The 27,500-nt window shown below is 43.5% G+C and overlaps 3 protein-coding genes across 3 annotated transcripts in view; 2 read left to right on the forward strand and 1 right to left on the reverse strand.

Annotated features, from left to right (window-relative positions):
• Positions 1-13,176, reverse strand: part of olfml2a (olfactomedin-like 2A) — an 18,160-nt gene extending 4,984 nt beyond the window's left edge. Inside the window, exons 1-4 of the mRNA XM_076269899.1 lie at positions 12,907-13,176; positions 1,785-2,051; positions 751-858; positions 368-547 (exon numbers count right to left, since the gene is read on the reverse strand). Of these exons, the coding sequence (XP_076126014.1) occupies positions 368-547; positions 751-858; positions 1,785-2,051; positions 12,907-12,969 (618 nt within the window). The 5' untranslated portion in view covers positions 12,970-13,176. The remainder of the gene's footprint in view (positions 1-367; positions 548-750; positions 859-1,784; positions 2,052-12,906) is intronic.
• Positions 13,177-13,855: 679 nt separating this feature from the next.
• Positions 13,856-16,439, forward strand: pop5 (POP5 homolog, ribonuclease P/MRP subunit). The gene is made up of 5 exons (XM_076271203.1): positions 13,856-13,926; positions 14,030-14,172; positions 14,485-14,634; positions 14,795-14,878; positions 15,844-16,439. Exons 1-5 carry the CDS (start codon positions 13,907-13,909, stop codon positions 15,939-15,941), a joined length of 495 nt encoding a protein of 164 aa, XP_076127318.1. The 5' UTR covers positions 13,856-13,906; the 3' UTR covers positions 15,942-16,439.
• A 606-nt stretch (positions 16,440-17,045) lies between these two features.
• The window catches only part of rnf10 (ring finger protein 10), a 20,413-nt gene continuing 9,958 nt past the window's right edge, over positions 17,046-27,500 (forward strand). The window contains exons 1-6 of the mRNA XM_076271202.1: positions 17,046-17,593; positions 19,203-19,390; positions 21,278-21,477; positions 22,166-22,256; positions 23,762-23,946; positions 25,554-25,690. Of these exons, the coding sequence (XP_076127317.1) occupies positions 17,437-17,593; positions 19,203-19,390; positions 21,278-21,477; positions 22,166-22,256; positions 23,762-23,946; positions 25,554-25,690 (958 nt within the window). The 5' untranslated portion in view covers positions 17,046-17,436. The remainder of the gene's footprint in view (positions 17,594-19,202; positions 19,391-21,277; positions 21,478-22,165; positions 22,257-23,761; positions 23,947-25,553; positions 25,691-27,500) is intronic.

The raw sequence follows: 27,500 nt of genomic DNA on the forward strand, positions 1-27,500 counted from the left end.
GCCGCATTAAATATGTAGAGCTTAGTGGGGTAACGGTGTGTGTCTGAACCTGTGTGTCTTTGCTATTATCAGGGGTAGCGTCTTTCTGCAGCAGCTATGTGTTACAGCAAATGGGTGTCTGTGTTCCTTATGTGAGTGAGTGTGTGTGTCTGTGTGTGTCTGTGTGTGTGTGTGTGTGTGTGTGTGTGTGTGTGTGTGTGTGTGTGTGTGTGTGTGTGTGTGTGTGTGTGTGTGTGTGTGTGTGTGTGTGTGTGTGTGTGTGTGTGTGTGTGTGTGTGTGTGTGTGTGTGTGTGTGTGTGTGTGTGTGTGTGTGTGTGCGCGTGCGTGCGTGCGCGCGTGTGTGTGTGTGTGTGTGTGCGCCTCTACCTGTGCTTTGTTACCAGGGGCAGCATCTTTCTGCAGCAGCTGTAGACCCAGGTTGGAAATCTCTTTTTTGACGCTGGTCATGATGTCAGAGTAGTTCTCATATCGCTTCAGCTGGTTGCTCAGAGTCACTATGCTGTCCCTCACAAAGTCATTCTCTCGACTCAGGTTGGTCTTGATGGTCTACAGCATTTAAAGAAAAAAACAAGAAATGTAGACATCACATAGACATTATGCCTGCATTGACCCTGAGATAGAACTAAAAACTGACATTAGGGAATTTTAACTTTAATGTGAAAATGTTACTACTTAAAGTTTATTGTAGTTGTAATTATTAAAGCATTTAACAAACACTGAAGTGTGTAATACCAAACGATCTCTCATACCTCCTCCAGGGTGTTCATCTGGGCCACAACTTTATTCATGTATGCATGGACCTTCAGTAGATCCATACTGTACAAAGTTCCCTCAAGGAGGTCCACCATAGAGTGTAGCTATGGGTACAAACAAAGTATACACAAGCACACCACACCCACCCACCCACACACACACACACACACACACACACACACACACACACACACACACACATACACACAGAAGACACAGACACAGACACAGTAATTATCTTTGCCCTTGATAACATGTCACCTATTAATTTATGTATTAAAGGAACCGTATGTAAATAATATATTTCAATTAATCATAAAATGGCTCTGATGTGTCACTAGACATTAAGAAATCATGTTCATTTCAAATACTTATATCACTGACAACAGTAGTCCGGCCAGGATATTGTCATTTAAAAAGTGAAGTTGCAGCCCTCAACTGATGTTGACGTTGTGTTTTCATCATGTCATGTTGTGTTTTGGCCTGATGCACCACCCTCTACCTATCTACTTATCACGAAGTCAGTAGTGTTTCGGCATCCGGGTTGGCAACCTCGAGTCAGGGGGGAGGGGGAGGGGGAGGGGATACAGCGCTCTACAGTATTTTGAAAGTGATTGCAGTACCAGTTTTGGCCACAATCTTACATATGGTTCCTTTAAGGCAAGTCTTTATTCGCATATTCGCTTTATTCACACTATATTTGAGTTTACAGAACACTCAGACACAGTAGTTAAATCTTGAATGGTGTAAAATTCAACTGTTTTGCATATGGAGCACATATCAATGTATGAAGTGAAACTGTGTGAGAAAAGTGATTTTATGGAGTGAGATGAGAGACATCAACAGAGGGAGACTACTCTGTAACAAAGCATGAGATCAGACAACGCTGCTAATGTTGAGTGTTGAGGCTACCTTGAGCAGCTCTTGGGGCTTGTATCAGACAGCACTGCTAGCGTGAGTGTCGAGGATACCTTGAGCTGCTCTTGGGGCTTGTATCAGACAGCACTGCTAGCGTGAGTGTCGAGGATACCTTGAGCAGCTCTGGCGCCTGCCTCTTGAGCTTCTCCGTCCGCCACTCGTTCTCGCAGGGGTTGAGTGCAGACGGCGGCGCCGTGCATGAGCACTTGCAGTCGGAGCCCGAGCTGACCGTCTCCACGGCGTAGTAGTCCTCCGGCCGGCCACCGCCGCCTTCGCGCAGGCGCGCGCACGCCTCCACGCCCAGCGGCCGCATCACACAGCGGCAGCGGCAGTCCGAGCCCTCGGACGTCATCCGCACCGGCTCCACCTCGCCAAACACCTGTGGAGAGAGGAGGGATGAGGGGGTCAGACATGGTGTGAGAAGGAGGGAGATATGGCGCAGGCGGCAGTATCCGTACCACATTTGGGTTTCAGTGCCCACGAGGACCTAAGTTCAATTCTGACCTGCGGTCATTTCCCGATCCATACTCCCATCTCTCTCTCTCTCCCACTTCACCTCCGGTCACTCTCAACTATCCTATCTACACAAGGGCAAAAGCCCCAAAAATATACTTGGGAAGAGAGAGACAAGGAAGGAAGGAATGGGTGAGAAAAAGGGGAATAGATAAAAAGGAGAAGAGTAAAGAGATGAGTCTGAGACGGAAGTGAGACAAAGAGAGAAGAAGAGTGAGAGGAACAAAAAGATTTGGATAAAGAAATGAGAATGAGGAAGCAGAGAGAGGAAGCAGAGAGAGAGGAAGCAGAGAGAGGAAGCAGAGAGAGAGGAAGCAGAGAGAGGAAGCAGAGAGAGGAAGCAGAGAGAGAGGAAGCAGAGAGAGGAAGCAGAGAGAGACGAAGCAGAGAGAGGAAGCAGAGAGAGAGAGGAAGCAGAGAGAGGAAGCAGAGAGTGAGAGGAAGCAGAGAGAGAGAGGAAGCAGAGAGAGGAAGCAGAGAGAGAGAGGAAGCAGAGAGAGGAAGCAGAGAGTGAGAGGAAGCAGAGAGAGAGAGGAAGCAGAGAGAGGAAGCAGAGAGTGAGAGGAAGCAGAGAGAGAGGAAGCAGAGAGAGGAAGCAGAGAGTGAGAGGAAGCAGAGAGAGAGAGGAAGCAGAGAGAGGAAGCAGAGAGAGAGAGGAAGCAGAGAGAATGAGAGAAGAGATGGTGGAATAAGACAGATAAAGCAGAATCAAATGAGAAAAGGAGAGGGTGACAGGAAACAGAGGATAGAGTGTCTGGATCCAGTGGCAATGCAGGATGGGGAGACAGACTGTGGACCCAACAAGTGCATTAGACACAGTGACAGACATTCACCAAAGGGAGTTCTGAACAGTCTAATATAAGGCGGGGATCACACTGACCAGCGGCAAGCGGCAGGTTTCCTATTGTTCTCTATAGTTTGGCAGCAGAACGGTGGCAGCTCTAGCATAACGCTAGCGTTGAACAAGCTGAGCATTGAACTTGGTTCAAAGCGCAACGTGAGCGTATTCAATCGTCAGAACATTCGAGTCACGCTGATTAACCGTAATGCGCTGAAAGGCCGGAGTGTGTCCTGCTCATGAAGACATGGGGTGAGAAACACAAATCCAAGCAGATTTCCTCCAGTGACTGAGTACATTTAGCTAACACTGCGCGATCCCCATGCGTTCATGTTAAGAGAAACATGGGGACTGAGCAGAGTTAGTTTATCTGAGCTCCAGGTACTGATCTCAGTGACCATCACACCCCAACTTTAGATCCTCTTACATTCTGTTTGAACTCGCACAATCACACCTCGTCTACGGGTCCAGTAACGTCGAAGACCCAGCGAGGGGCCTTTTAAGCTGAAATAAGACCTTGGCCCCACAATGTTTGATGTGTGCTTAACCCCCCTCTCTATGAGATGTCCCTTTGGACAAACTTGAGCTGTTACCAGCTGCCCTCATCTGCTGATGCCTCGTTTCATCCCAGCAGTAGCTCTCAACCACTGGAGGGGGGGGGGGGGGTGCTATCACCCAGGGTCTGCTTCTCTTTTTTTAATCTCTCACACACACACACTCATGCACACACTATTTTCCTCACGTGTTTTCTGTCTCTCAAACACAAACTGTCTGTCAGTCTCTCTTCTCTCACCCACATACTCATGTCCCTCTCTCTCTCTCTCTCTCTGCTTACCTATTCTCATGAATAATAATAGCATTTACTTAGGACGAGATTCACAGGAATTACTTCAGAAGACTGAAAGTGAGCCCGGGCCTCTCCTTCCCTCCCTCTCTTCCTCCCTCTCTCTCCCTCCCTCTCTCTCTCACTGTCTGTTTCGCTGTAAAAAGCCCATCCATATGGGACAGATTATTGCCTGAGTGACCGTTGAAATGACTTCTATTATGGCACAGCGCTTTGAAGAGCGCCAGAAGCTAAGCTCCCCTGTAAATTGTCTTCGGCAACAGGCCTGCCCAGGATTTGCGCTTGCCCCTGTGAAGGACTTCCAGCCAAAACATCCCCTGGGTTATCTGTCCAACAGCGAGAGGGAGAGGGGTATCCACTTTCCACTCCTTCAATCGCTAAACAATCACTGGTCCCCCTTTTTTCATATCATACATAGCTGCCCTGATTTGGTACTTTCTCCCACACTGTAAAAAGTAGGCTCTTATTACCTTATGTGGACATGACTAGAGTACCTGCAGATTTCACACCGTTAGAAAGAGACCCTGCTATTAGACAGTGCAGGTCTACTTACAACTAATCTCTGTGAGAATGATGTTCAAAAGGTGCAAAGCATATCCTTATTGGCGGATACTATGGTTTTTGGCTTTGCATGCAGCTATAAATCATATCATAATCTTATCTATTTACAACACATTTAACCATTCTAGGATGCAACCTTGTTGACAACATAATGAGTGTATGCAAAACAATTGTCTGGCAGGGCCATTTGACTTCTCAGAGGCTTTTCAATGGGATAGTACAGTCACACCACATCATTATGGAAAGTCAGACAGCTTAAGTATTCTACAAAATGACCAAAACTGTATTTTATCATTGTGCATTAAGAAGACCTCTTATTTCTTATTAGGCTGATCTTGTCACTGAAACCTAATGTAAAAGCCAACAGGAGGTCTCCTATACTTGGGTGGACATATCTACCGCCAGGCATCGCCTCCCACTGTGATCCTCCCCAAGCAGCTTTGTGGGCCTCCACGTCCCATTTGTCACAAATTGGCTGATTTATTTTTACAGTGGAAAAGGCAGCAGCTGTACAAGCTGTGTGTGAGTGTGAGTTTGTATATGTGTGTGTGTGTCTATGTGTTGGGGATGGGGGGGGGGGGTGTCTGTCGGGTGACTGTCGGTGTCATCCAATTGCCCTACATCTTTAGCAAGACCAAAAAGACACCCTTGAACACCCTTGGGGAAGATTTTCCTTTCATCAGAGAACATACAGTATGATAAACTTATAAAAATATATTCTCTCTGGGTTAAGTCATTTAGGGCAAAAAATATGGTATGACACCTTAGATAAAAAGATATGAAGAATAAATGCAAATGTGAATAAAAAAAAAAACTCTAAAGAAGCTCTAACATAGATAACAACAAACCAGGAACAGGTGAGGACAGCAGAGTTCCAAAACCACAGGCGGCAGCTGTGTGTTACAAATCTAACAGCAGATCCAGGCTCTGTGGTATGCCTTCAGACTGTACAAACTGAGGTCAGGCCTACACCTTGGAGAACTGATCCTAAATCAGCTTGAAGTGTGGCAGGGGGCGTGTGGCTGCGTCTAACCCACTGTCCAAAGGGTCAAAGCGGCCATTAGTCGTGTATGACTTACGGAGATGTACAGTCTACTCCTCTCTCCCACTGGCCTTCATGCCTCCATAACTCCGTGACCCCTGGTCAGAGCGGCTTAGCAGCCGTCATCGGCTTAACGAGAATCAGAGGTCGGGATGGCGCAGTGGCCACATGTTGGATTACGAGCTGGTTACGAGTGGTGAAAGAATGTGGAGTTTTAGGGAGTCTTCATGGAGGGACTGTCTGTTTGCGCTGCTGTTTGCAGTCATGCATCTGCCAGTCTGTGCTAACAGGGGTCGGGATGTGACATGAGGAAACATGCGAAAATATTGCCAGTGATGTTTTATATCTTTTGTCATAATTTGTAATAATTCAATTCTTTTTTTTTTCAGTGTAAAACATGTAACTGAGGAAGTTTAGTGAGGGACTGTAGAGAAGCCTGGTAGGGATGTATAGGTTTTGGTAAGGGTGATCTTAAAGTGCCTGTCAGTTAGTTAGTTAGTTAGTCAGTTAGTTAGTTAGTTAGTTAGTTAGTCAGTTAGTTCGTTAGTTATTTAGTGTGGGATTGTTGAGAAGGGTGGGGTCCACTCAGAGAGAGGAAGTAACTCCCTGGCACAATTTTCCCCCAGCGCCCTCTGACACCTGGCGCTCTCTCTCCACTGAAGACCGTCAGTGTGCCGCTGAACACACTGACTGCCCATAAACACCAAGCAGAGCCCAGCTGCCCTGGTCCAGGAGGAACAGGAAACAAATGAAACGGACGGCCCACTGCTTACTCACAAAGACCCTGATTGACAGCTGTACTCAGTCACCATGCACCAGGCACACTGACACAATCCCCATGCAAGACTACACTCAAACCCTGAGGTCAATCTGCATGGAATACAGTCATTAGAATAATGATTTTGCATGATGTGGGAATGAGAAATCTTTATCAAAACTTTTGATCTATCTATCTATCTATGGGCCCATTATTTGAATGTCAGGCAACATGTAGGACAAGTCTGACTTAAACAAATATAATAGGGCGAAATCTATTTGCTAATTTAAGAAAAATGAGGAAGATCATATAGGCACAAACCTGGTGGGTCAGTGCCATGCACCAACGAGCCATATGATAGCTTTAGCTCATGCACAAGATACTGTGCACTTTGCTCATTAGTTGATTTCAGGCCCAAAAATAAATGATCACATTCATCTAATCTTTCCTAACGATCCGCTAGCTGCCTGCCCCATAAGCAGGCCGTCAAAAAACTGTGTCTCTGTAGACAGCCTAGGCTCCGAGATCTGTACACAAAAACAATTGCTACCAATTGCTAGAGTTGGCAAGGGTGGCTTCTGTTTCTGTATATCTCCAATGTGATAGAATTCAAGAATTCAATAGGACTTTAAATCCATTTCTGTTTAAGTTACTCAAGCTTAAACTTCAACTCAAACTCCAATTCTTCTTAATTATAGTGTTCACTGACCCACCTATTCACCCCCTTGAAATTGGTCAGGCTCAAGGGGTCGCACCCTTATGCAAATAAGTCCCAATCCATGCAACATCCTGCTAGCCTTTTGTCCACCCAGAGCCTGTGTTGATCCTGTCCCCACAACTTCTATGTACAGAATACATCTAAAGATCAGACATAAAACATAAATAAATGGTAGTTTCCTCTGTTAAAATATTGAAACAGCAAGATAATCCCCTTTCTTAACATTTTCGTGCACACACACACACACCACAGACCACAACACAACATAAAGTCACCATTAATGTCTGTATGAAATCTGACAATGGGGTCTTTATTAAGCTGAAAAGTAAGACTATTTTATCACCGAGATCTGTTGCGGTAAATAGCCCTGGTCCTTAGGGAGGCCTGGGTGGAGGGGGCACTCACTACACCCTCTACATAAAGGCCTCAGAATGCAATGCAACAGAGGAACACCAGAGGCCAAATCACATTCATAAATACAACAAAGAAATACTAAGCAAAACAATAAATCTTTGTTTTAATGCTATCCAACCACAGAAGAAGAAATAAAAACACACAAAACAGTTTGTTGTGATTTCAATGACATGTCCTACTGTGAAGGCTTATATACAGAAGTCACCACTCATTGTTTAGAAATATGAATGCTTCAGATTCTTCCTCTTCAGAAAGCATCTTTTATTATTTGTTTTTTCAACTCTTGGTCTTTGGATGCCCCAAGCTAGTTTTATTTTTTTTCTCCTGGAAGGAAACTGCTGTTGTTCTTTACTAAATTGATGACCAAACAAGGTTACAAAGTTTTATAATAATCACCTAATCATTTATATCATCCTTCATCCTTCATATCATCTGTATTGGTTCTATAGGACCATTAAGGAGTGATAAAGTCCTTTAAAAAACTCTACATATGAAAGGCAGAGACAAACCAATTATTCTCACTGTGTAAACAAAGTGGGTTCAGTTAGCTGTGGAATTGACTGCACTGTCACTCTTGAGGATTAAAAAAGAACTTTTTAGCTTGAAGTTCACAAGCACTTTTCAAGCTGTGTAGTCTGCATGCTTATCACCAATGATGTAGAGAGAGCTGGGAGTTAGAGTGCCCCTGAAATATATTTACATGTTTTTTTATGTAACAGCATGCAACTCCAAATCATCATTTGTAACTGGGCTGCTCCTCTGTTTACAGTGTGATCCTTTACTCAGATCCACAGAGCCTGGAGAGACTCTCAGAAAATAATAAACCCTCCTCTCCTCACCAAGGGGATCATTCTGCAGCTCCCACAGGCAAGCACATTAGGTCCTGAGTGTCAATTAGTGGGGGACAAGCTTGGAGGGTACTTGTTGATTTTGGTGGCACACACACACATTCCAACTGGAACTGTTTATGTGTCACCGAAGACCCCTTTGAACTGTGTGTGTGTCCCTTGAAGCCCATACACCAGCAAAATGTGCCATATCAAAAAACAGAGAAGATGCTAAAGGCAGAGGCTACTAGCTAGCTACCTACTTTGAACTTATTGAAATGCTTTGCATTGTTAAACAGTGACTGGTTATTGTGCCATCTTTGTATTCAAACCAGTTAGTAAGTACACATTATCCTGCCTTTAGCCTTCACTGTACTTAGATCCCCTTTGTATGTCAGGAGCAGAGGCGGACAGAGTACACAGCTTCATTACTTGAGTAAAAGTACAGATACCCTTTGCTAAATTTTACTCAAGTACAAGTAAAAGTACAACAGTGAGATGTCTACTTAAGTAGCCTGCACAATCCAATCACGTTTGAGAGGGAAACAACAAATTGAGGGTTTCCGAGATTTTTCTTTTTTCCTTTTTTTTAGAAGTAACGGGTACTCACGGTTATGGATAGAAATGTAGCGGAGTAAAGGGTACAATATTTGCCTCTCAAATGTACTTGAGTAAAGTCATGAGTACTCCCCAAAAATGATACTCGAGTAAAGTACAGATCCCTCAAAACTGTACTCAAGTAAATGTACTCTGTTACTGTGCGGCTTTGGTCAGGAGTTTATATAAATTGTCAAGACGTGTGAGTGTGTCAACGTATTTAGGTGGCAACAGTACATGACTTGGGTTTTCTTAAGGGAATTCTAAGTAAGGCCTTGTCATTGTGCCAAGGCAATTGATGACACTACTGTAACAGTTACTTACAACTACGACTAAGCAAAGATAATAAGGCTAACATCATGATGAATATTACATCTCCCACTCAGAATGTAATGTATACTGGTCAAGGATATGGCTTAATCCTTGCCCAGTGTATCATTCTACTGCAGTTTGTAAGGGACTTCAGATTAATCTGCCCTTTTCTTGTGTATAACAGTTACCAAGACAGATTGTAAACTTCCACAGAAAATCTGTCATTGAAGAGGATGAATGGAAAGTTCTTGTTTGTTTTAAATTCCCAACAGAGGGACGCCTCCTTTTATGGTCTTTAAACCATGTTCTGTTATGATGGTTAGTGGAATAGACTAAGCAATATTTACACAGATCCAATCCAAAGCCTGAAAAATTATTTTAATGTGACATAATATTGAAGCCCCACCCACACATGCAAAAAGGATAACATCACATACCCTCCAAACAGGACTTTATTTCTTGTCTTGAGGAAACCCTTGCACATTCTGTACTTTTAGGGCTTGCTATTTGCTGTTTGTCACATCCAACCGTTGTGAGAGTGACCGAATATAAAAGAGATAGAGCTCTGCCTTATGGTTGTGTCTCATTACCGAAATATAAGCAGCCGCAGGACTGTAAGAGATGTTAAGACTTACAGTCGAAATCACATGCATCAGGATTCACAAAGATGACATCACCACACCAAAAGCATCCATAGTCTCTCAAGCTCACCTTGGCATCAAACTTTCATCACTTTCAGAACAGCATATCAAAGTTTGTTTCTATCTGTCATCCATTCAAAAATGTAACTTTTCTCTCCCTCTGTCTCTCTCTCTCTCTCCCTCTGTCTCTCTCTCTCTCTCCCTCTCTCTCTCTCATTTTCTCCATCTGCCCTCCCTGTGACCTCACTGGATTGCTGATGTTTACAACCAAAACAAGAGGCAGGTGCGCCCGTCTGTTCCCACGCCTCACGTCTCATCCCTCGGTGTCCTCCGGCGTCCTGCGTCGGCAGAGCAGAGGCCTTCCAGCTTAACATCTCTCTGACTGTGTGTGGGGAGGTGATCCTCACAGGCTTGATGTGATGTGGAGCTCCAGGGAGAGAGGTGGGGAGGGTAAGGGAGGATACCAGGCGCACCGCCAATGACCTCTGCTACTGCAATGTTTCTTCCTCTGGCACCACAGAGGCAATACAACTCTAAAGTAGTGGCCCTATTTTTTTGTGTGTGTGTGTCAGGTTCGCTGCATGTGTAATCGTTGGCGTTTTGTAGGGTGACTAAAATAAATTGGAATGGACTGGAAGTTTTCATGTGGCTAGTTAAATTGTAAATGCTACCTCACACACAACCCAGACTTGTCACAAAGAGGTTTTTGTTGTTGTTGTTAAAGCACTGAGCTGCCAGGGGTTCATGTTCTTGGCCTCCGAGGTTGCTCTGCTATATGTTGGGCGGGGCGGGGGGGGGGGGGGTGGTCCTTCCTCGACAATACCCATTGTACACACAAAAGTGCTTGCGAAATTCCCCACCGATGCGTTCACCCGTACAATGCTGTTTTCTTAACATAAAATAACAGCACTTCTGAGCTCTGCCCCCTTTTTTATTGCAATTCAGCACGGGGCACAGCTTGCTCAAGGGCTCTGGCATCGGAACACGTTCTGCCGGCGCTTGGATAACCCCTGTTGTCCGGTGCTTGTATTCAAACAAGCACTGTGTGTGAGTCATCGCATCCCCATAACACCTTTGGTGAGGGTGACCCTTGCGGCTATCGGTTACAGCGGCAGGCAGCGCAGGGGTCAAGCGCTGGGGCTACGCAGCGAAAACGGGGATTATGGTCTCTTCATGCAGGGTGGGGTGAGCCTGTTCTTCGAGAGACAACAGAGGGATTTTTTTCCCTTTCTTTTTTTGCTTGAGTCCCACAGCTGTGTAAGCAAAGCAGAAGTTGTCCTTACCCCCAATGGATGTGCACCCAGGAGGCAGATCTGGGCAAAGGGCCACCCACACCATCAGAAACATCATCGGAGCACCGGTACAGCGGTGTGTAGGCGATGTCATGGAGGCAATATGGAAATCCACTGCAGTTTTGTGTGTGTGTGTGTGTGTGTGTGTGTCTCACTGTGTGTGTGTGTGTGTGTGTGTGTGTGTATGTGAGTGTGTGTGTTTTTGGTGACCCTCTCTGGAGAGCTGGAGTTGTTTGGTAATTCAACACAACAGTGCAACTAGTGTACAAAGCAGATTCATAAAGCCGCATTAAATATGTAGAGCTTAGTGGGGTTCCTGACAAGTAATGGTGCCTTTTGCATAAAATATAACTGCTGGGTTGAAATGTCAAACTTTGCTGACAGAGAGAGAGAAGGTTTGTGTTTCTTGAGTCCCTGTCTTGGGTGTTCCTCAAGGCTGTGCAGCCAAATGGTGAGCATTCAAACGTGTCTTGTGATTTCATCCAGAAATTGGTCAAAACAAGAAAGAACATCTTGAAGTTTGTACAACAATCTTTAGGTTTTTTTCAGATAATTTAGGTTTCAAATATTTCATCCAATGTCATTACTGGGGGAAGCACAGAAATATTTATTTCAGCTCATTTTCCCAAAGTGATGTCTTACTTCACGGACATGTTTGGCTTCTAATTGAAAACAAATGTTGTGTTGACCCACACAATTACACTAGTCTACCATCCTTATCCTCCCAATATCAGTCTTTCTGATGGATCACGTGGGGAGACAGACCAGAGTTCCTCACATGAAGACTCAGAGTTAACTGACATTCTGCTCCTTCGTTTGAGCTGCCCTTCACCACTCTTCCCATTATCTCTCTCTCTCTCTCTCTCTCTCTCTCTCTCTCACTTACTCACGTTCACAAACACACACACACACACTTATGTGCTATAGGTCCTCTGTGGCTAGTATGTGTTTCCAGTGTAGAATCAGAACACTTGAGACATATTTTCTATCTTGTTTTATGGATGTGGTGGCCAAAGAATGAAATTCATTGACTTTCGACCTTGAGGGGAAAGAGGTTTAGTGAAGCACTTGCAACTATAATCCAAAACTAACTTCCGAAGTTTACATGACTTCAGCAAGGTTTCCACATTTTCATGAAATACTCAATCAGTCCCAGATAACACACACCATCCCTGAGAGAATGGAACCTCTGTGCCAAAAACCTCAAGGCCTTATGACTCTTCATGTCCCCTGAAATAATTTTCAGGATCCTTTAATTTAGAAATGTTTACTATGGAACTGTTAAATATGAAGGCCAATTAATTTCATTCTATGAATTTACCTAAAAAAGATGACAAATCCGTTACATTTTCACAGAATTAATATTTGTTTTGAAAAGGCAAAAAGGTTTTTCGTCACACTTGTGGCTTTGGCATTGCCATTATAATGTCTCAAAACGGCATGTATCCTTTCCCGTACATACGGTCATGTAATGAAATATTTTGATATTTTTCCAAAAGAAACTTTAGTGCACTGGGAATACACTACAGCAATTGTCCCCGTGCGCTTACTGCGCTCGCCTCGTGCCAAACACACATCCTGTTCAAGATCACATTGGTTGATACAACAGCAGTGAATGAAAACCGGCCCACTACACACAAGTGCACAAGATGCAAATCATTTGGCTTTCTCCAAAGAGCGCTAGCAAAAGCGCTCCGTGGATGTATTCCATCCACGCGCACAGCCCTATGGCACGTGGCCACAGTGACAACATTTTCGAAACGCAAGCCTTAAAAAAACCAAAAGCATAACATAGATTCCTGCTAATAATCAGTCAGAGCTAATTGACTTGAGTTGGTGTGCACAGTGGTCCAGTAAAATGTACATTGGATCACCTACCTTGCTAAGCGCAACAGCATCTTTGGCCAAGACGAGCACACAGGTGAGAAAGTAACTCCACATCCCGGACAACTGAGTTTGCGAGAGACGAGTAGGTCCAAAAATATTAAATGTATTTCTAAGACTGTTTATTTGCGTAATCTGCAGTATGTTGTATGAAACTACACTTAATTGTCTAGGTCGCCTATGAGGGATTATGAAAAATTAACGGTTCCATATAGTTGCCAATGTGATGGCTGCCATTAGCAACTTCAATACCGTCAGCTTTATATCTCTCCTGGCAAGGTAGCCTACTGACCTGGGAGCAACAACTGTCCCTCCACTTATAGGATGGGAGGAGCAACCACATCGAAATTCGTGTAGAGGTTGTGATGAGACCTGACGGACTGCCTTGGAAATATGGGTAAACCAGTATCAGAAATTACTCCAGGGTAAAACTTCAACTGTGCTCATCTAAATTATTGATATGAATATGACCAGATCACCATAGATAAGTTTAACAACTGTTCAAGAAGTTCAAATTGTGTAGGCTACGACTTGAAATGAGTAACATTTGCCCCATCTCCTGGTACAGTAAGGGACTTCAGCTACATATGTTCTCAGTCAGTTTGGGCGCATTTATGTGAACGAACCAACAAAACGCATTCGGACCATTATATTTCAATTAATACTGTTCAATTAGATTATATAAAATATAGCCCATATTCCACATATAATACACTCCAACAGGCAACCCAATTTGCAAGTTGCATACAGTGAATTGTTTTATTTGTGATAAAGATGTTGTCATCACAGTTTAAAAGTCTGTCAGATTTCCTGTTCACTGTTAAGTTAATTAAGTGTTCACAGTATGAAATAAAAAAAAATAAAGTAAAAAAAACATAATTCACCGGTATTATTTTACTGTTATCCCATTGGTTCACAGAGAAGCAGGAAGTCGATACGTAGTTGCTCTGCGACACAGTTGTAGCCGGTCGACTGTTGTCCACATGTGTCCAGAATGGTGAGATTTAAATCAAGGTAAGATTGTTTGTTGAACTTGATAAGCGATAGGCTATTATTTAAATATTATCACTTACATGCATGTCGTGCATTATAAGACGTAACGTTAACCTAATTACAGGTATCTGCTCTGTGAAGTCTGTGTGGAGGACCGAAGCAGCTTGTTGCTACTGGAGGAGAGGTCAATTTATCAAGCTGTGAAAGCTGCTGTCGCTCGGGCACACGGAGACTACGGTTCGGCATTGCTCATTCTGAGCTTCGCAGGTGCGAAGTGCTCAATAATATGGCATTTCCCCCTGTACAGTGCATAGCTAGCTAGCTTGCAGTCTCTGCACGTGTGTGTGTGTTTTGATTGGCCTGGATTGGTCGATTGCGATTTGTAAATAGGCCTATTGCTTATTCAGTATTATGACCACAGTCGCTCAAATGATCTATAACTGACCAAATGAATTCATGGATTGACCTTAGTTGGTTAATTGTAATGATCTGAAAACTATGCTGATGCCTTCAGCTTTGCAAAAGCCTTTAATAGATAGCTTCTTATTTCCCCGTCTCTTTTCCCATGCATGGCTGTAGTGAAGTACGTGAATGCTCACACAGGCGTTATCCTAATACGCTGTAGAAAGAGCCACTATCGGATCCTGTGGTCGGCGTTGCCTTTCATTAGCTGTCTGGAAAACCGAGGACAGAAAGTGCCATGTTCCATCAACTGTTTGCATGTCGGAGGTGAGGCCCTGCTGGCAAGAACCCGCCATTGTGCACGAACTTCAGAATTTATAATAATCAAAGATTTAGGCTTGAGTTTGTGCTGAAAATTCCAGACAAGACTGAGACTATAGTTAGTGGTTTGATGATCCACCTATTTGTTTACCTTCTGTTTTTCCAGGTACAATCCGGACATGCCAGAAGTTTCTGGTGAAGTATAGCACTCAACAGCTCCATAGGATGCTACCTCACTGTAAGACTGAAGGTAACAACAACAGTAACAACTTGCATTTATATAGCACTTTTCAAAGCGCCCACAAAGCTTCCCAGTGAAGGGGGAAACCTCACTAACCACCACCAATCTGGGTGATGCATGGCGGCCATTATGTGCCAAAATGCTCACCACCTAAGTGTGGTGTCTGGGAAGACTAGCCTCAGGGGACCAGACATGATTTGGAAACTTTGAGCCAAAAGCACACATGATTTGAAGGATTGAAATTTGAGATTGTTTTGCCAAAGTCTTCCCTAGATCCACTCTCACTTACACCGGCAACCCTCCGGTTACAAGTCCGAAGCGCTAACCAGTAGGCCACGGCTGCCCCCAAGAAGCTTAAGAAGCTGGGCTAGCAAGCAGTAGCCAGAAAAGCTGTGGGTTAAATTTTTGGCTTCCACCATAGTGCCCCTTGAGCAAGTCACTTAATCCTGAGTTGCTGTGGCTCTTGTAATATAATTGACATAATGTAAGTCGCTTTGGATAAAAGCGTCTTCTAAATGAATAAATATAAATGTACACAGCACACAGCTTATACGATTGGATGTTTTGTTTTTGTATCCATATTTGAGCTCGGCCTTCACAATGCTTTTTGATTAGTTGTGGATATACACATGTCAAATCACCACATATAGGGCTAAATTCTCTATGCTTGAGGAAGGGTTGTCAAACTCTGCCAGATTAGGATACACACTTACATTACATTACATTTAGCATACACTTTTTGACCAAAGTGACTTAGCTATATTACAATTACATTGTCCCCGGAGCAACTTGGGGTTAAGTTCCTTGCTCAAGGGCACAATGGTGGAAGCTGGGTATTGAACCAACAACTTTCAGGCTACTGCACGCTAACCCAGCTCCTTAACTACTACACTACCACCGCCCCACTTAATCAAAGTATATTACGCAGTCCCTGCTCGACATGACCCTTCCTCCCATCCTTTTTCCACTCACAGCTGAGAGAGAGGAAGTGCGGAGGGCGGTGTTGAGCTGCTCTCTTGAGAAAGAGCAAGACGTTGAAGAGGAAGAGGCAGAGGAGTGGGACGATGAGTAACCACATATGATGGGGATGCTGCTGAGTGCTGGAACCTGAAGAGGGATGTTGACCGCGTTGACGTCCCTGAATCATCCTCCCCGTGCCACAGTGGAGTGGGTTGGCCATCCTGACATCCTGAAGTTTCAGAGGATGGGTGTGCCGACTGTAAGATTGTAGGGAGTGAATTTCACTGATTTTTGTTCAGTGGGGATTTGAATTGCAGTTTACTCTGGAGTATGCAAGCTCCATTTTTCATGTGTTCATTCATGGAGAAGTATAACTTCATTTATGTGATCAAGTGAATTTTCAGGTTTTTTTTTTTAACTGCAAGTGACCAAGTCGAGTAGAGAGTCGAGGTCACTTGAGTAATGCCGATTTTCATTTGTATATCCATTTAATTTGATGATTAAACTTAATGATTGGGTAAATTGTAGTACACAATGGTAGGTGAGTGAGATGGTGTATATTTGCAGTGTTCAAATAAAATTTGACATTGTCACTTTATACAAATTTTATTGTCATTGTGCAAAGTACAAGTAGGCCTACAAATACAGGTAATGCTGCCAAAGCTGTCAAACAAGAACATCTGTGAATGTTCATTTTATGGAAACATAAATCACCTACAAAAAAGGTTTAGTTGATCAAAAGTAAAACCATAACAACATGTCAACGTAATGTTTTTTTGTGAACTAGTTGTGTTCACCATATAATGAGATCATAGACTGTAAAAAATAGAATGAGAGAAGATGAGATGTATCTGTCTTTCTACGTTCACTTGATTTTCACAAATGTATTGGGTCTGACCCTGAAGCAAAAGTTGCTGACCATTACACTGTGCTATTTTTGGGATAAATGTGCAGCCACAAGCTCACACACTGCCTAGTCTTTAATTATTCTACATTAGTGTCGAGCCAGCACAAAGGCGTTATATTTAGGTTAATAGAACTTAGACAATTGCGTAATGGTACAATTGTGTAAATCTATGTATCACTGCATGCATGTACCGCTTTTAAACTGCTGGATGGTGATGAGAGACCAAAATAAGCTTGTTTTTAGGTCACTGTTTCGCTATCAATACCACATTTCCCATAAGACACTGCGTTGGACAGAATCTATAAATACCAGTCATCCGGGTCATTGCTGTTCCTGTTTGGCGACCCGTCGCCATAAGTCTGAGTTCGTTCTTGTGCGCAGAATTTGGGGAGAAACCCACATATTTGCCCGTTTTCCACGCTTGGGAAGCGGCTATCGCCTTTAAGAGGCTCAGCTTTTCCCACATCAAGGAAAAAGCTGCAATTCCCGGGGTCCGGGCCCCACTTTTTTGAGCACTCGTTCTCTTACTGTATAAGCTTTCTTTACTGAGACGCCTGAACTGTGTCTCTTTTTTCTCTGTTGTTTTGCTGTCAAGATGTCGCCGTAATGGAGTCTCCGTGTCTGACAGAAATGATCCAGGGCCTTCGTCGCCTGACCCGCACTTGTAATAACCCGCTCACCTCTCCTTTTGTCCCATTTAATGCTAGAGAGCTCGGACGCTCTCTCCCCGGAGCTCGGCCTCAAATCCTCTCTGAAGAACACCATGGAGAAAAATCCGAACTGCAACGGCAACAACAAGGTCCCGCCCCGCTCGAGTTCTACAGGCCCAGCTCCTGGAGATTCTAAACCTAAAACAGGTGATTACTTATTTTCCAACCTTACTGACAGTGCTAACGTTATTCTGTCTGGATGGACGTTGACATGTTTGTTGCAAGCTAGCTGAGTGGTAATGCATATTTAATATAGCACAAACATGGAGAGGGCCCACTGACTCGCATGGTTTTGTTTGTCTAATCGGTATGACGTAGGTAGAAAGCTAGCGTTAGCCATCTATCTAACAGACACAGATCATAAACTAACGTGTAGTACATTGGTACGCAAATTGACGTGGTTTCTTACTGGCTTAAATTACATCTGGTCATTGTTGTTGGCTATCATAATTGTTTCAAATGATTTCCCCCTGGCTCAATTTATGCTGCTCATTTGGCTAACGTTAGCTAGGTAGCTAACTAACTGGTTATGTACGTTATGTATGTACGTGAATTTCATATCAGTGGAAAGTGTCATTTGATGTATCTGAGTTGGTAATGCCAGGTAGTGCTTACCAAAGTTGGTGCAAAGCAGTTTCATCAGCGTGCTCTGATCTCTCGTGACAGCTGTGCTTAGTTTTTTTTGTTAATACCATCCCAGTGACTGCGTGGTAATGAATCAAAAAACGGTAGCATTTAATGAGCCACAAATAGACACAGTAGCAGACTTAATTTGGGGATAATGTTAAGTTATCGGCACCACAAAGACCCCACTTGGCCTTCTAAAGCAACGTGCATGGGATGGGCCTTGTAGTCAGGACTTTGATCAGACACGCTAAAGAAAGGTATCGTTAGCCTAGCCAGGTTGGGAACGGTGAGGGGATTATGTTTGCCAGAATAGTAGTACATAGCAGACTCTTACCTAGATGCCAGTCTCCATACACCTTTACATTATGATAATTAAGTTAGCCTTTTTTTGTTCAAGTTGTCGCATAATTGTACAGACCACAACAATTGTTTATGTATGATTTGGAATGGGCTCTCAGCTGTAAGGCAAGTCAGGCTGATGTTATTTTTAAATACAAACCCATAAATTAAAAGTAGTCCATCATCTTGTACCCTTTGTTTATCATAGAGAGTTTGTGTTTGTGTGAGTGGGTGTGTTTGAGCGGGTGAGAGCAGGAGAGGTGTGACCCTGTGGTATGCTGATAAGTGTGTACTTGGGGCCTTATTGCATCTGAGAGGTTGATCACATGAGCCTTGGGTCAGTGCTGTGCTGGTTCAAAAGTGCATGGCAGAGCACTTCATTACTAGTGTCTGTTTATCAATGTTACCCACATGTTGTGGGTTAAACGTGGTAATCTTGTGAGTTGCCAGTGTGTTGTTAAAAAAAAAGGGGGGGGGGGGGACAAACATAAGTAGTGATTAATTTGAATTTGTTATTTTGTAATTACTGCATTTGATTCAAAACTGGCCAATATTGTCAAAATATTTTAACATGTCTTTAAGGATTATTTGTTTAATGTGTGTTTCAAGGAATGGCTTATTTCTTTTATGTTTTGTGTTGGATGTTTTCCAAAATGCTCTGCACTGTTTACATTCTCAGAAGAGTGCAATAATAAACCAGGCCACATGTGTCATTTTCATAATAAACCAAATGCTCATATTGGGGCTGTTTAAAGTGTCTGACTTGTGTTTTTCTGGATCCTTTTTTCAGATGGCAAGAATAATGGAGGCTCCAAGCGCTACAACCGTAAGCGGGAGCCTGCTTTCCCCAAGGCAGAGGGCTGCCCAGGCCCCCGTCGCACCAATCCACAGAAAAGCAAGAATTTCGACAAGAGACCCCCCCAAAGGGGAGGGGGTGGCCGACAGTATGGGCTCATGGGCGGTGGGAGAAGAGAAGAGGTGAGCTTTCTCCATGCTATATTTTTTTGTTTCTTTTAAATGAGCTTTTTTTTTTTGCCTACAAATCGATATTTCAGACCAGGAAGAGTGACATTTAGCGGGTTCCGAAGCTAAATTATGTGATTACCGTGTACTATGTGTGGACACAATTCACTCACCATTGTTATCTAATTTTTGACGGAGGTGACGTTTAGAAGCGTTTGCATTTGAACTCTTCATATACAGGACATCTGAATATAGTGTATGTTGACCACTGTTTTGCCATCTGTGGCTCCTGCATTGATATCAATGTGGCACCTAGGGGAGTGGGAGAGTTTAGCGATCCCTTTTTTTAATTAAAGTTCCACAAAAAAATAGAAAATTTGCATCAGATATCTCAGGTGGATTTGCACACCACGATCACAAAGTCATCCAAACCAAACCAACGTCTGAAGTCATCTTTAAGATCCGCTATCTAGCGAATTTTCCTATGGGAAAATAACATGGGGGGGGGGGGGGGTTTGCAGTATTGCACCTGTCACAACTATCACAGGGACGAAGAAGTTTAAAATGCAGACGTTTTGCTCAACACACTTTTGTCTTCTGCCTTCGAGTGGCTCCTGTGATCTTCGGTACATTAAGACGGCAAACATAGATTTTTGCTACCCCAGAGCTAACTTGCAACGCAACTTCCCATAGGTTGTTGGTGTCAATTAACACCCGGATCTCCTTATAATGGCAAAGATGGCATCTTTGGTTCTTTTTTGTAGGTGAACTTAAGAGGTCTATGATGGACAGTGTTTGGAATAACGCCGTTTAAAAGAACGCCGTTCGGTAACGACGTTATTTTTTTCACTAACGGGGTAATCTAACTAATTACTTTTGCCGTCGTTACAACGCCGTTAACGTTACTGGACGTTAAATGCGGTGCGTTACTATGCATTGATTGAATAAACTGTGTAATCCGAACGCACCCTGGCTCACAGCTAGTGAGGAGGTGGGTTAATAACGACGTAAGCGATTATGATTGGCTAAGGCAGAGTCATGTTTCATAATAGCCAATCAGAGTCAGTGTTTTTACACTCTTGCCAGCACACGTGCCACACACACACGCAACAGCTAAAATAGAGATTCGATGAAACAGCAGAGGTCAGGAGCAATCCGAAAAGTTGGCATTTTCAAGGTGGAGATATAAGCACTACTTCAAATTCATCAAGGCAAGAATGTGCATGTAATGTGTACATTATGTCCAGGAGCGAAGACTTTGTCGACATCCGTTGTAAGCAACTCTAGTTTAATGAAGCATCTCACACACACATCTAAAGCTAGTGGCCAAAAACACCGATACCTCCACCACAGATGATAGCTCGCCATCCACTAGCAATGAAGGACTCGGAGCAAAGTCCTCCAAGTAGCAAAAGCTAAATCTTTCTGCTACACAACAAAAATCTATGACACAGGCTGAAGTCAACCGTAGGTCTGTCGATGTGCAATATCTTGAATTTCCCCTTGGGGATCAATAAAGTATCTTTATCTATCTATCTATCTATCTATCTATCTATCTATCTATATAATAAATATCGAAAGTTATGTAGCCTACAAACACCTGTCTGTTCTACTCATTTCAACTGGCTGCTCAAAACTGCTCAAAAAATCCAAATTCTTTGACATACAGCAACTTTTGTTTTTTTGTAACAGTAATGCAAATAGTTACTTTCCCTGGTAACGAGTTACTCTCATCACAGAGTAATTCAGTTACTAACTCAGTTACTTTTTGGAACAAGTAGTGAGTAACTATAACTAATTACTTTTTTAAAGTAACGTTCCCAACACTGATGATGGATGTATGTAAAATACTGATATACATACTGAAATACATACCACTGACCTCGCTTCCCTCCCCAACAGGTAGCAGAAAGCCGCCGGGCGGAGTTCAGCCCGGCTCAATTCACTGGACCCAAGAAGATAAGCCTGAACCACCTGCTCAACTTCACGTTTGAGCCGCGAGGTGGCAGCGGCAGCGGTGACGGCCACACCTGCTGGGGACGCCGCAACAAGTGGGGCCACAAGCACAAGCCCTTCAACAAGGAGCTCTTCCTGCAGGCCAAGTGAGTGCTGCAGAAGCAGCGCAGAACTATGTGGCTGTGGGGATCTAGGTCCCAGGTCCCTCAGTGCTGGGCTAAAAAGACTGCTTTCAATCTTACTGATTAGACAGAGAGACTAGAGATTTTGTTTATTGTATGCACATGTTGTTGCTTTTAATTGATGTTTGTCCTAAAATTACTTAAAAGAATGCTTATATTGGATGCTAGATTAGTCTTTCATAACCTGGTCAGTTGTGGTGTGTAGCATTGCATGTATTTATTCTGATGGAATTTCAGTGCATTTTGCCAGTGCATTTAACTATACTGCTCAAAAAAATTAAGGGAACACTTACAGTTTTCCACAATTGTTAAAACACATTTTTTGAAACCTTTCACCCTTTTCTCCATTCTCAAACTACATTCACAGAATGTCTGACAGTTTTTGCAAAATAAAACACTCGCCTCAAAAGTTTTACTTGTGCTCAGAACCAAACAGTGTCAGAGTACCGATCCAGTGTATGATTGAAGTGTTCCCTTAATTTTTTTTGAGCAGTATATTTATGTTTAGGTTGGTCTTGAAGCACTGTGATGTAGAAATCTTCTCACATGTTTGGAGTGCTACATAGTATGCAGTGCTACATGTCATATCTTTGCAGTTGGGCTTATGGCTGTGATGTGAAGTGTCTGAATTGCCTCATTTTCTCAACTGCAGTTGCCAGTTTGTGGTGATTGATGACCAGGACTACAAGGCCCACTTCACTGACCCAGACTCTCTGGTCAACTGGGACTGTGTGCAGCAAGTGGTGAGTGCAGTGGATATACTTGCATCTCTCTCTCTCTCTTTCTTTCTCTTTCTTTCTTTCTTTTCTCTTCTCTCTCAGATTTGTTTTGTGTTGTCTCTTTCTCCAACTTTCTCTTTCTCTGCCACCTGACTTCTGGTTCCATCTTCCCTGACTGTCAGAATTTTCTAAAATTTTTTGGACTGTTCGATAGATACTTTGATACATACATACACACGCACACAAATGCACACTCACACACACTAATTATTTTATTTGTATTGACCAATACTGCTTATACCAACACGGCATTCCAGTATACTGTTATGTTTTACCTGACAATACTAACAACCGCATCAATCAATCAATTAATAAATCTTGAAATTCCCCTGGGGATCAATAAAGTCTCTATCTCTATCTCTCTATCGTACAATACAAACAACCACATCAATCAATCCATCGATAAATAAATAAGTTAAGGGTAGAGATACCACCTTCTCCAAACATGCAGACGCCCTATGATTGCTGACACACGCACGCAGCCGCACACACACCGTTACCGTCTCCGATGCAGGAAGTCGAGGGTAGTTTTCGGGGGTTTCACACTTTGGTCTATGTCTCTGCTGCAGGATTTATATATTTAGCTTGTTGAGTTGAGGTACACTGAATGAACAAACTAATAGGCTGAAAAATAGGCTGTCCCTAATCAGTGTTTTGATATTAATTTATCTAGCAATTTTAAAATGACCCCAGTGTTTCTCATACATTGACTTATTTGTGGCAGCCCACCACAATATCAACATTGACCACCACACAATGATTTTCCAGGTTGTACTAAATTGTGCTTAAATTTGGTTAGCATCATAACCACACTACGCTAATTTGTAAAAAAAACTGTGGCATTCAAGTTGGTTCTTGTAGGTAGCTGTTGAGGTTCTGCTTAGGTAATTGTGCGTTGGCACAATTATCGCAATGCTTTGGTATTGCGATAATTGTGCAGCCCTAATGTCTATTGACTCCAATTCACTCCATTTGAAGGTATTGAGGCAAAAAGTAAGAATAGGCGATCTGTTGCAAAAATGTTGATGCTTAAAGGCAACACAGATATTTTTGGTCTCCAAGGTGGATAATTTAAGTACTTGGTAGTAAGAATGTTTAGATTGCTGTTACTGAACGCGTATGCAAAATAATAAAGCATTTAATAACTGTGTAGTGTATCAGTATGGCACTAGTATGCTGCAGCAGCCTTGCCATTATAGTTAATCTAATTAGCGTCGTGATCGTGGAGCAAAGGCTGCATCAGCAGGTCCTGGAGACACAACGGCTGAAAGGGCTAAATTACCTGGGGTTCTCCTTGTAACCCTTTTTTGCACACACACACACACACTAATGTACATTCACCCTCATTCTTCTCTTTCTTTCTCTCTCTGATTCTGTCTCTCGCACACATTTCTCTGAGCAGTTCTCCTTTCTGTGAAGGACTTGCAGCCTTAACATGCCAGTGTGTGTCTCTCTCTTCCCCCCTGCAGAGGATCTACAGCCACGAGGTGCCCTCCTGCCCCATCTGCCTGTACCCTCCGGTGGCGGCGCAGATCACGCGCTGCGGCCACATCTTCTGCTGGCCGTGCATGCTGCACTACCTCTCCCTCAGCGACAAGGACTGGTCCAAGTGCCCCATCTGCTACGAGGCCGTGAACGGACCCGATCTCAAGAGGTCTGTACCTCTTGTACCCCCCCCCCCCTCACATTGGCATGTTGTCAGGCCTTCGGGCCATTTCAATAGCCGGCTTCAGACCATCGAGCCAAAGCGAGCTAGGCCAGGCCGCGCCGGGGCTAAATGCTTTCACACCTTCAGTTGCGGGTGCTAACTGATGCCACTTAGGGGCTATATTGGTGCTACTGGCCCCTGATTTCTGGCCCACCCTAAACGTTGGGCCACTTGGTGCTAGAGCGGAGCTAGGGTTGGTGTCAAGGTGAAGGCGTGGTCAACACGTTGTTGTGTGTGAAGTCGAGAAACATGATGGAATGGAATGGCTATGAAAGTACAAAAGCACAGCAGTATTTGCTAGTACACCGAGTTTAGAGATAGCGGTTACGTCCGTATTAAAGAGGTTTGCCTGTCAGTAGGCTAACTCTGTCCAGAGGTCGCCAAGTAGCACAGTCGGCTAAAATTAAAAGTGAACTTATGAGTTAATTAACATAGACAAGCGTCCCACTAAATTATTCCTGAGTTAGCAACTATGGTTTTGGGAATCGCACCCCAGTATAGGAAAGAGATACGCGAATTTCTGCTTATCCTGTTTGAAAATGGGTGGTATTGGTGACGTTTTCACAAGCGAGGGCGTGTCGAGGTGTAATGCGGAGAGGCTAATGGCCTGACAGTCTGAACACAAACGTGTCAGGTTTATGAGGCTTGTAGCCTGGGCTACTATCACCAGGTGGCCCCTCAAATTACCCTAACCTGGCCTGGCTCGACGGTCTGAAGCCGGCTAATCTGTTCCCAGAGGATCTCCGGTTGAAATGTTCAAAAGCAATGCAGATACAACTCGGACTTTAGCATAATGCTCTAGAAAATGTCAATTTTAAAAACTTTTAAAAGGGGAACTTGGCAACTATTTCAACGTAATAAACCCGTTTAGAAATCATTTGGATGGTTCTGTTCCGGTGGAAATGGTGACTTTCCCCGCTGCGCCTAGCGTCCACAGGCGGAAAACCAACCTTGCAACATTGAGACTACAGTCCCGGAAAGAGAAGTGAGAAACAAGAAACTCGTTTTAAATCGTGTTTCTTAAGTTGTAACATCCACATAGTTCTGCCAAACTTATGCTAACCGTTCGCTAGCTTGTAAACACATCAATGTGCTTTATTGTTGCCTTTTCCCACAGTTTGAAATGGCATAATGCGCAATTTCTCCAGCAGAGGGGGAAATCCTGCCATGTTTCCCTTTAAGCACTGATTTCTGTGCAAACGGAAATGCCTTAGGAACACACATGTTTGTTTATGCAGTTGAAAGGGTCTATACGTGGCACTGTCATGCTGCTGTTGATTGTTTTTTTAAACCCTTTTGTCCCAACATTCTCTACCTTATTTTGAGTGATTCTGTTTCTTCTTATATTTACATTTATTGTTGAGACGGGAAAGGCACCTTCTGCATGTATGCTAGGTAAATATGCAATAGCAGCTGCAGTAGCATTATCCAGTATTGCACTGATGGGGTTACCCTATGAGAATTTGAATCCCAAAGCAAATAGTTAATAATGTTAATTGTTATGTGTTATCCCCCCCCCCACCTCACAAACCCCTCCTGCCTACCTGCTGCAGTGTGGTTGCCATGGAGACCCGTCAGTACGTGGTGGGCGACCAGATCACCATGCGGCTGATGAGGAGGGAGAAGGGCTCGCTGATCGCACTGCCCAGCTCTCAGTGGGTTAAGGTGGAGGAGCCCATCCGCTTTGGAGGTGGGTGTGTGTGTGTGTGTGTGTGAGGGCAAGAGAGAGTTGGTTAGTCAAGGAGAAGGACCTGCTCTATTTGCCCAAAAAGACTAAACGTGTGTAGACCACATTTTTGGGTGAATGTGTAACAGATAGAGAATCTTGGACATGTTGAAGGATCTCTGAAATATTAAACCTGTAAGTTCTGCCTGAAGTGAGTGAAGGGTTCTGCAGGAGCACGCTAAAAAGATAGCTTGATTAAAGCCTAATTGCAAAATTTACAAAAAGAGTGTTTCCTTTAAGAGCAATTTGAGGCAGCCGTGGCCTACTGGTTAGCGCTTTGGACCTGTAACCGGAGGGTTGCCGGTTCAAACCCCGACCAGTAGGCACGGCTGAAGTGCCCTTGAGCAAGGCACCTAACCCCTCACTGCTCCCCGAGCGCCGCTGTTGTTGCAGGCAGCTCACTGCGCCGGGATTAGTGTGTGCTTCACCTCACTGTGTGCTCACCAGAGGAGGCTCCTTCATTGAGGAAAGGGAGGAACACCCTGCCTAAAATTTCAGAGAAAAATAAAAAAATATATAAAGTGAATTACTAATCTGTAGGGCTGTAACGATTTACGATTCGAAACCGAAATCGCAACATTCATATCCACGATACTGTGTCGCGGTGTGAAAAGGCAGAATCGCGACACACCCTTTCTAGTGTTTCACGCAGTGCTTTGCAGCTTATGCGGCCGCAAAAGCAACCCACAACTCCCGCTTTACTTATCGGTAGCCTACGTTGTCCAAAAACAAACAAATAAATAAATAATAATTTCATACCTCTCCTTGCTTTCATTGTAGACTATGTGTGCAACTTTACCAAACAGTATAGAAGTAAACCCCCTGCTCTCTCTCGCGCTCCCTCCCTCTCACTCTCCCTCCCTCTCCTGCTCAATGAACACGCGCGACTTAAATAAAACATTCACAATCGTGAAAGCAACGCATAGACGACTAGCTAAATTACTATTAAATCCGCTTAGCATCATTAGCATGCTGCACATATTTGTTTAAAACTCTTGCATTGAAGTTGACTGATCATCTCAATACCAACGTTTCCCAAAAGGGCCTGTCCCTAGGAGAACAAGTATTACCTTGAAACTTAAACACACAGCTGAACAGACAGCTGAATTAAACAGGTAGAGTTGTAATAAAAAATAGTAGGCCTAGGCTATAGGCTAATCTGCATAAAGTGTGCTGTCATAAATATCAGTCCTTCAGAAAAATATTTTTATATCAGGATATAAAATAATAGATATATTATATTGTAATCCTCTGTTTCTGTGTTCTAAGGGAGGCTATTAAAATATTATTTAATAAAATGTCTAGCCCCCCCCCCCAAAAAAATAAAAAAAACAAATCGAGATTCATATCGAACCGTGGGTCAAAAATCGTGATACAAACCGAATCGTGAGGTTGGTGTATCGTTACAGCCCTACTAATCTGATAAATTACTGTTTACTATTACTATTTGAATGAACAAAATCGTTCCCCTAGGTCAAAATGCCAACAGCACCCCCTATCGCAATTGAAAATTACTGTATGGAGGAACTTCCTCCTCAAGCCCCTCATTGAAGTCCGTTATAAACGCCTCGGACTCCAGCGGCTCGTGAATCACGTCGTTTTCAATGGCCAAGGGAGGTAGCTCCTCCGTACAGTAATTTTCGATTGCGATAGGGGGTGCTGTTTTTAGCGGCAACGGTAAACTAATGAGCAGCTAGCTGCTCTGCAAGGAAGAACGTTATCTGCAGTCATACAACTAAGAATCTTGTGTTGAACGGAGAGCTTGTTTTTTTGC

This window comes from Alosa pseudoharengus, unplaced genomic scaffold, assembly GCF_046254945.1.
Source record: "Alosa pseudoharengus isolate Yale_2024_CS ecotype anadromous, Long Island Sound unplaced genomic scaffold, YU_APseudo_1.1 YU_APseudo_1.1_scf_6, whole genome shotgun sequence".
Lineage (NCBI taxonomy): Eukaryota > Metazoa > Chordata > Actinopteri > Clupeiformes > Clupeidae > Alosa > Alosa pseudoharengus.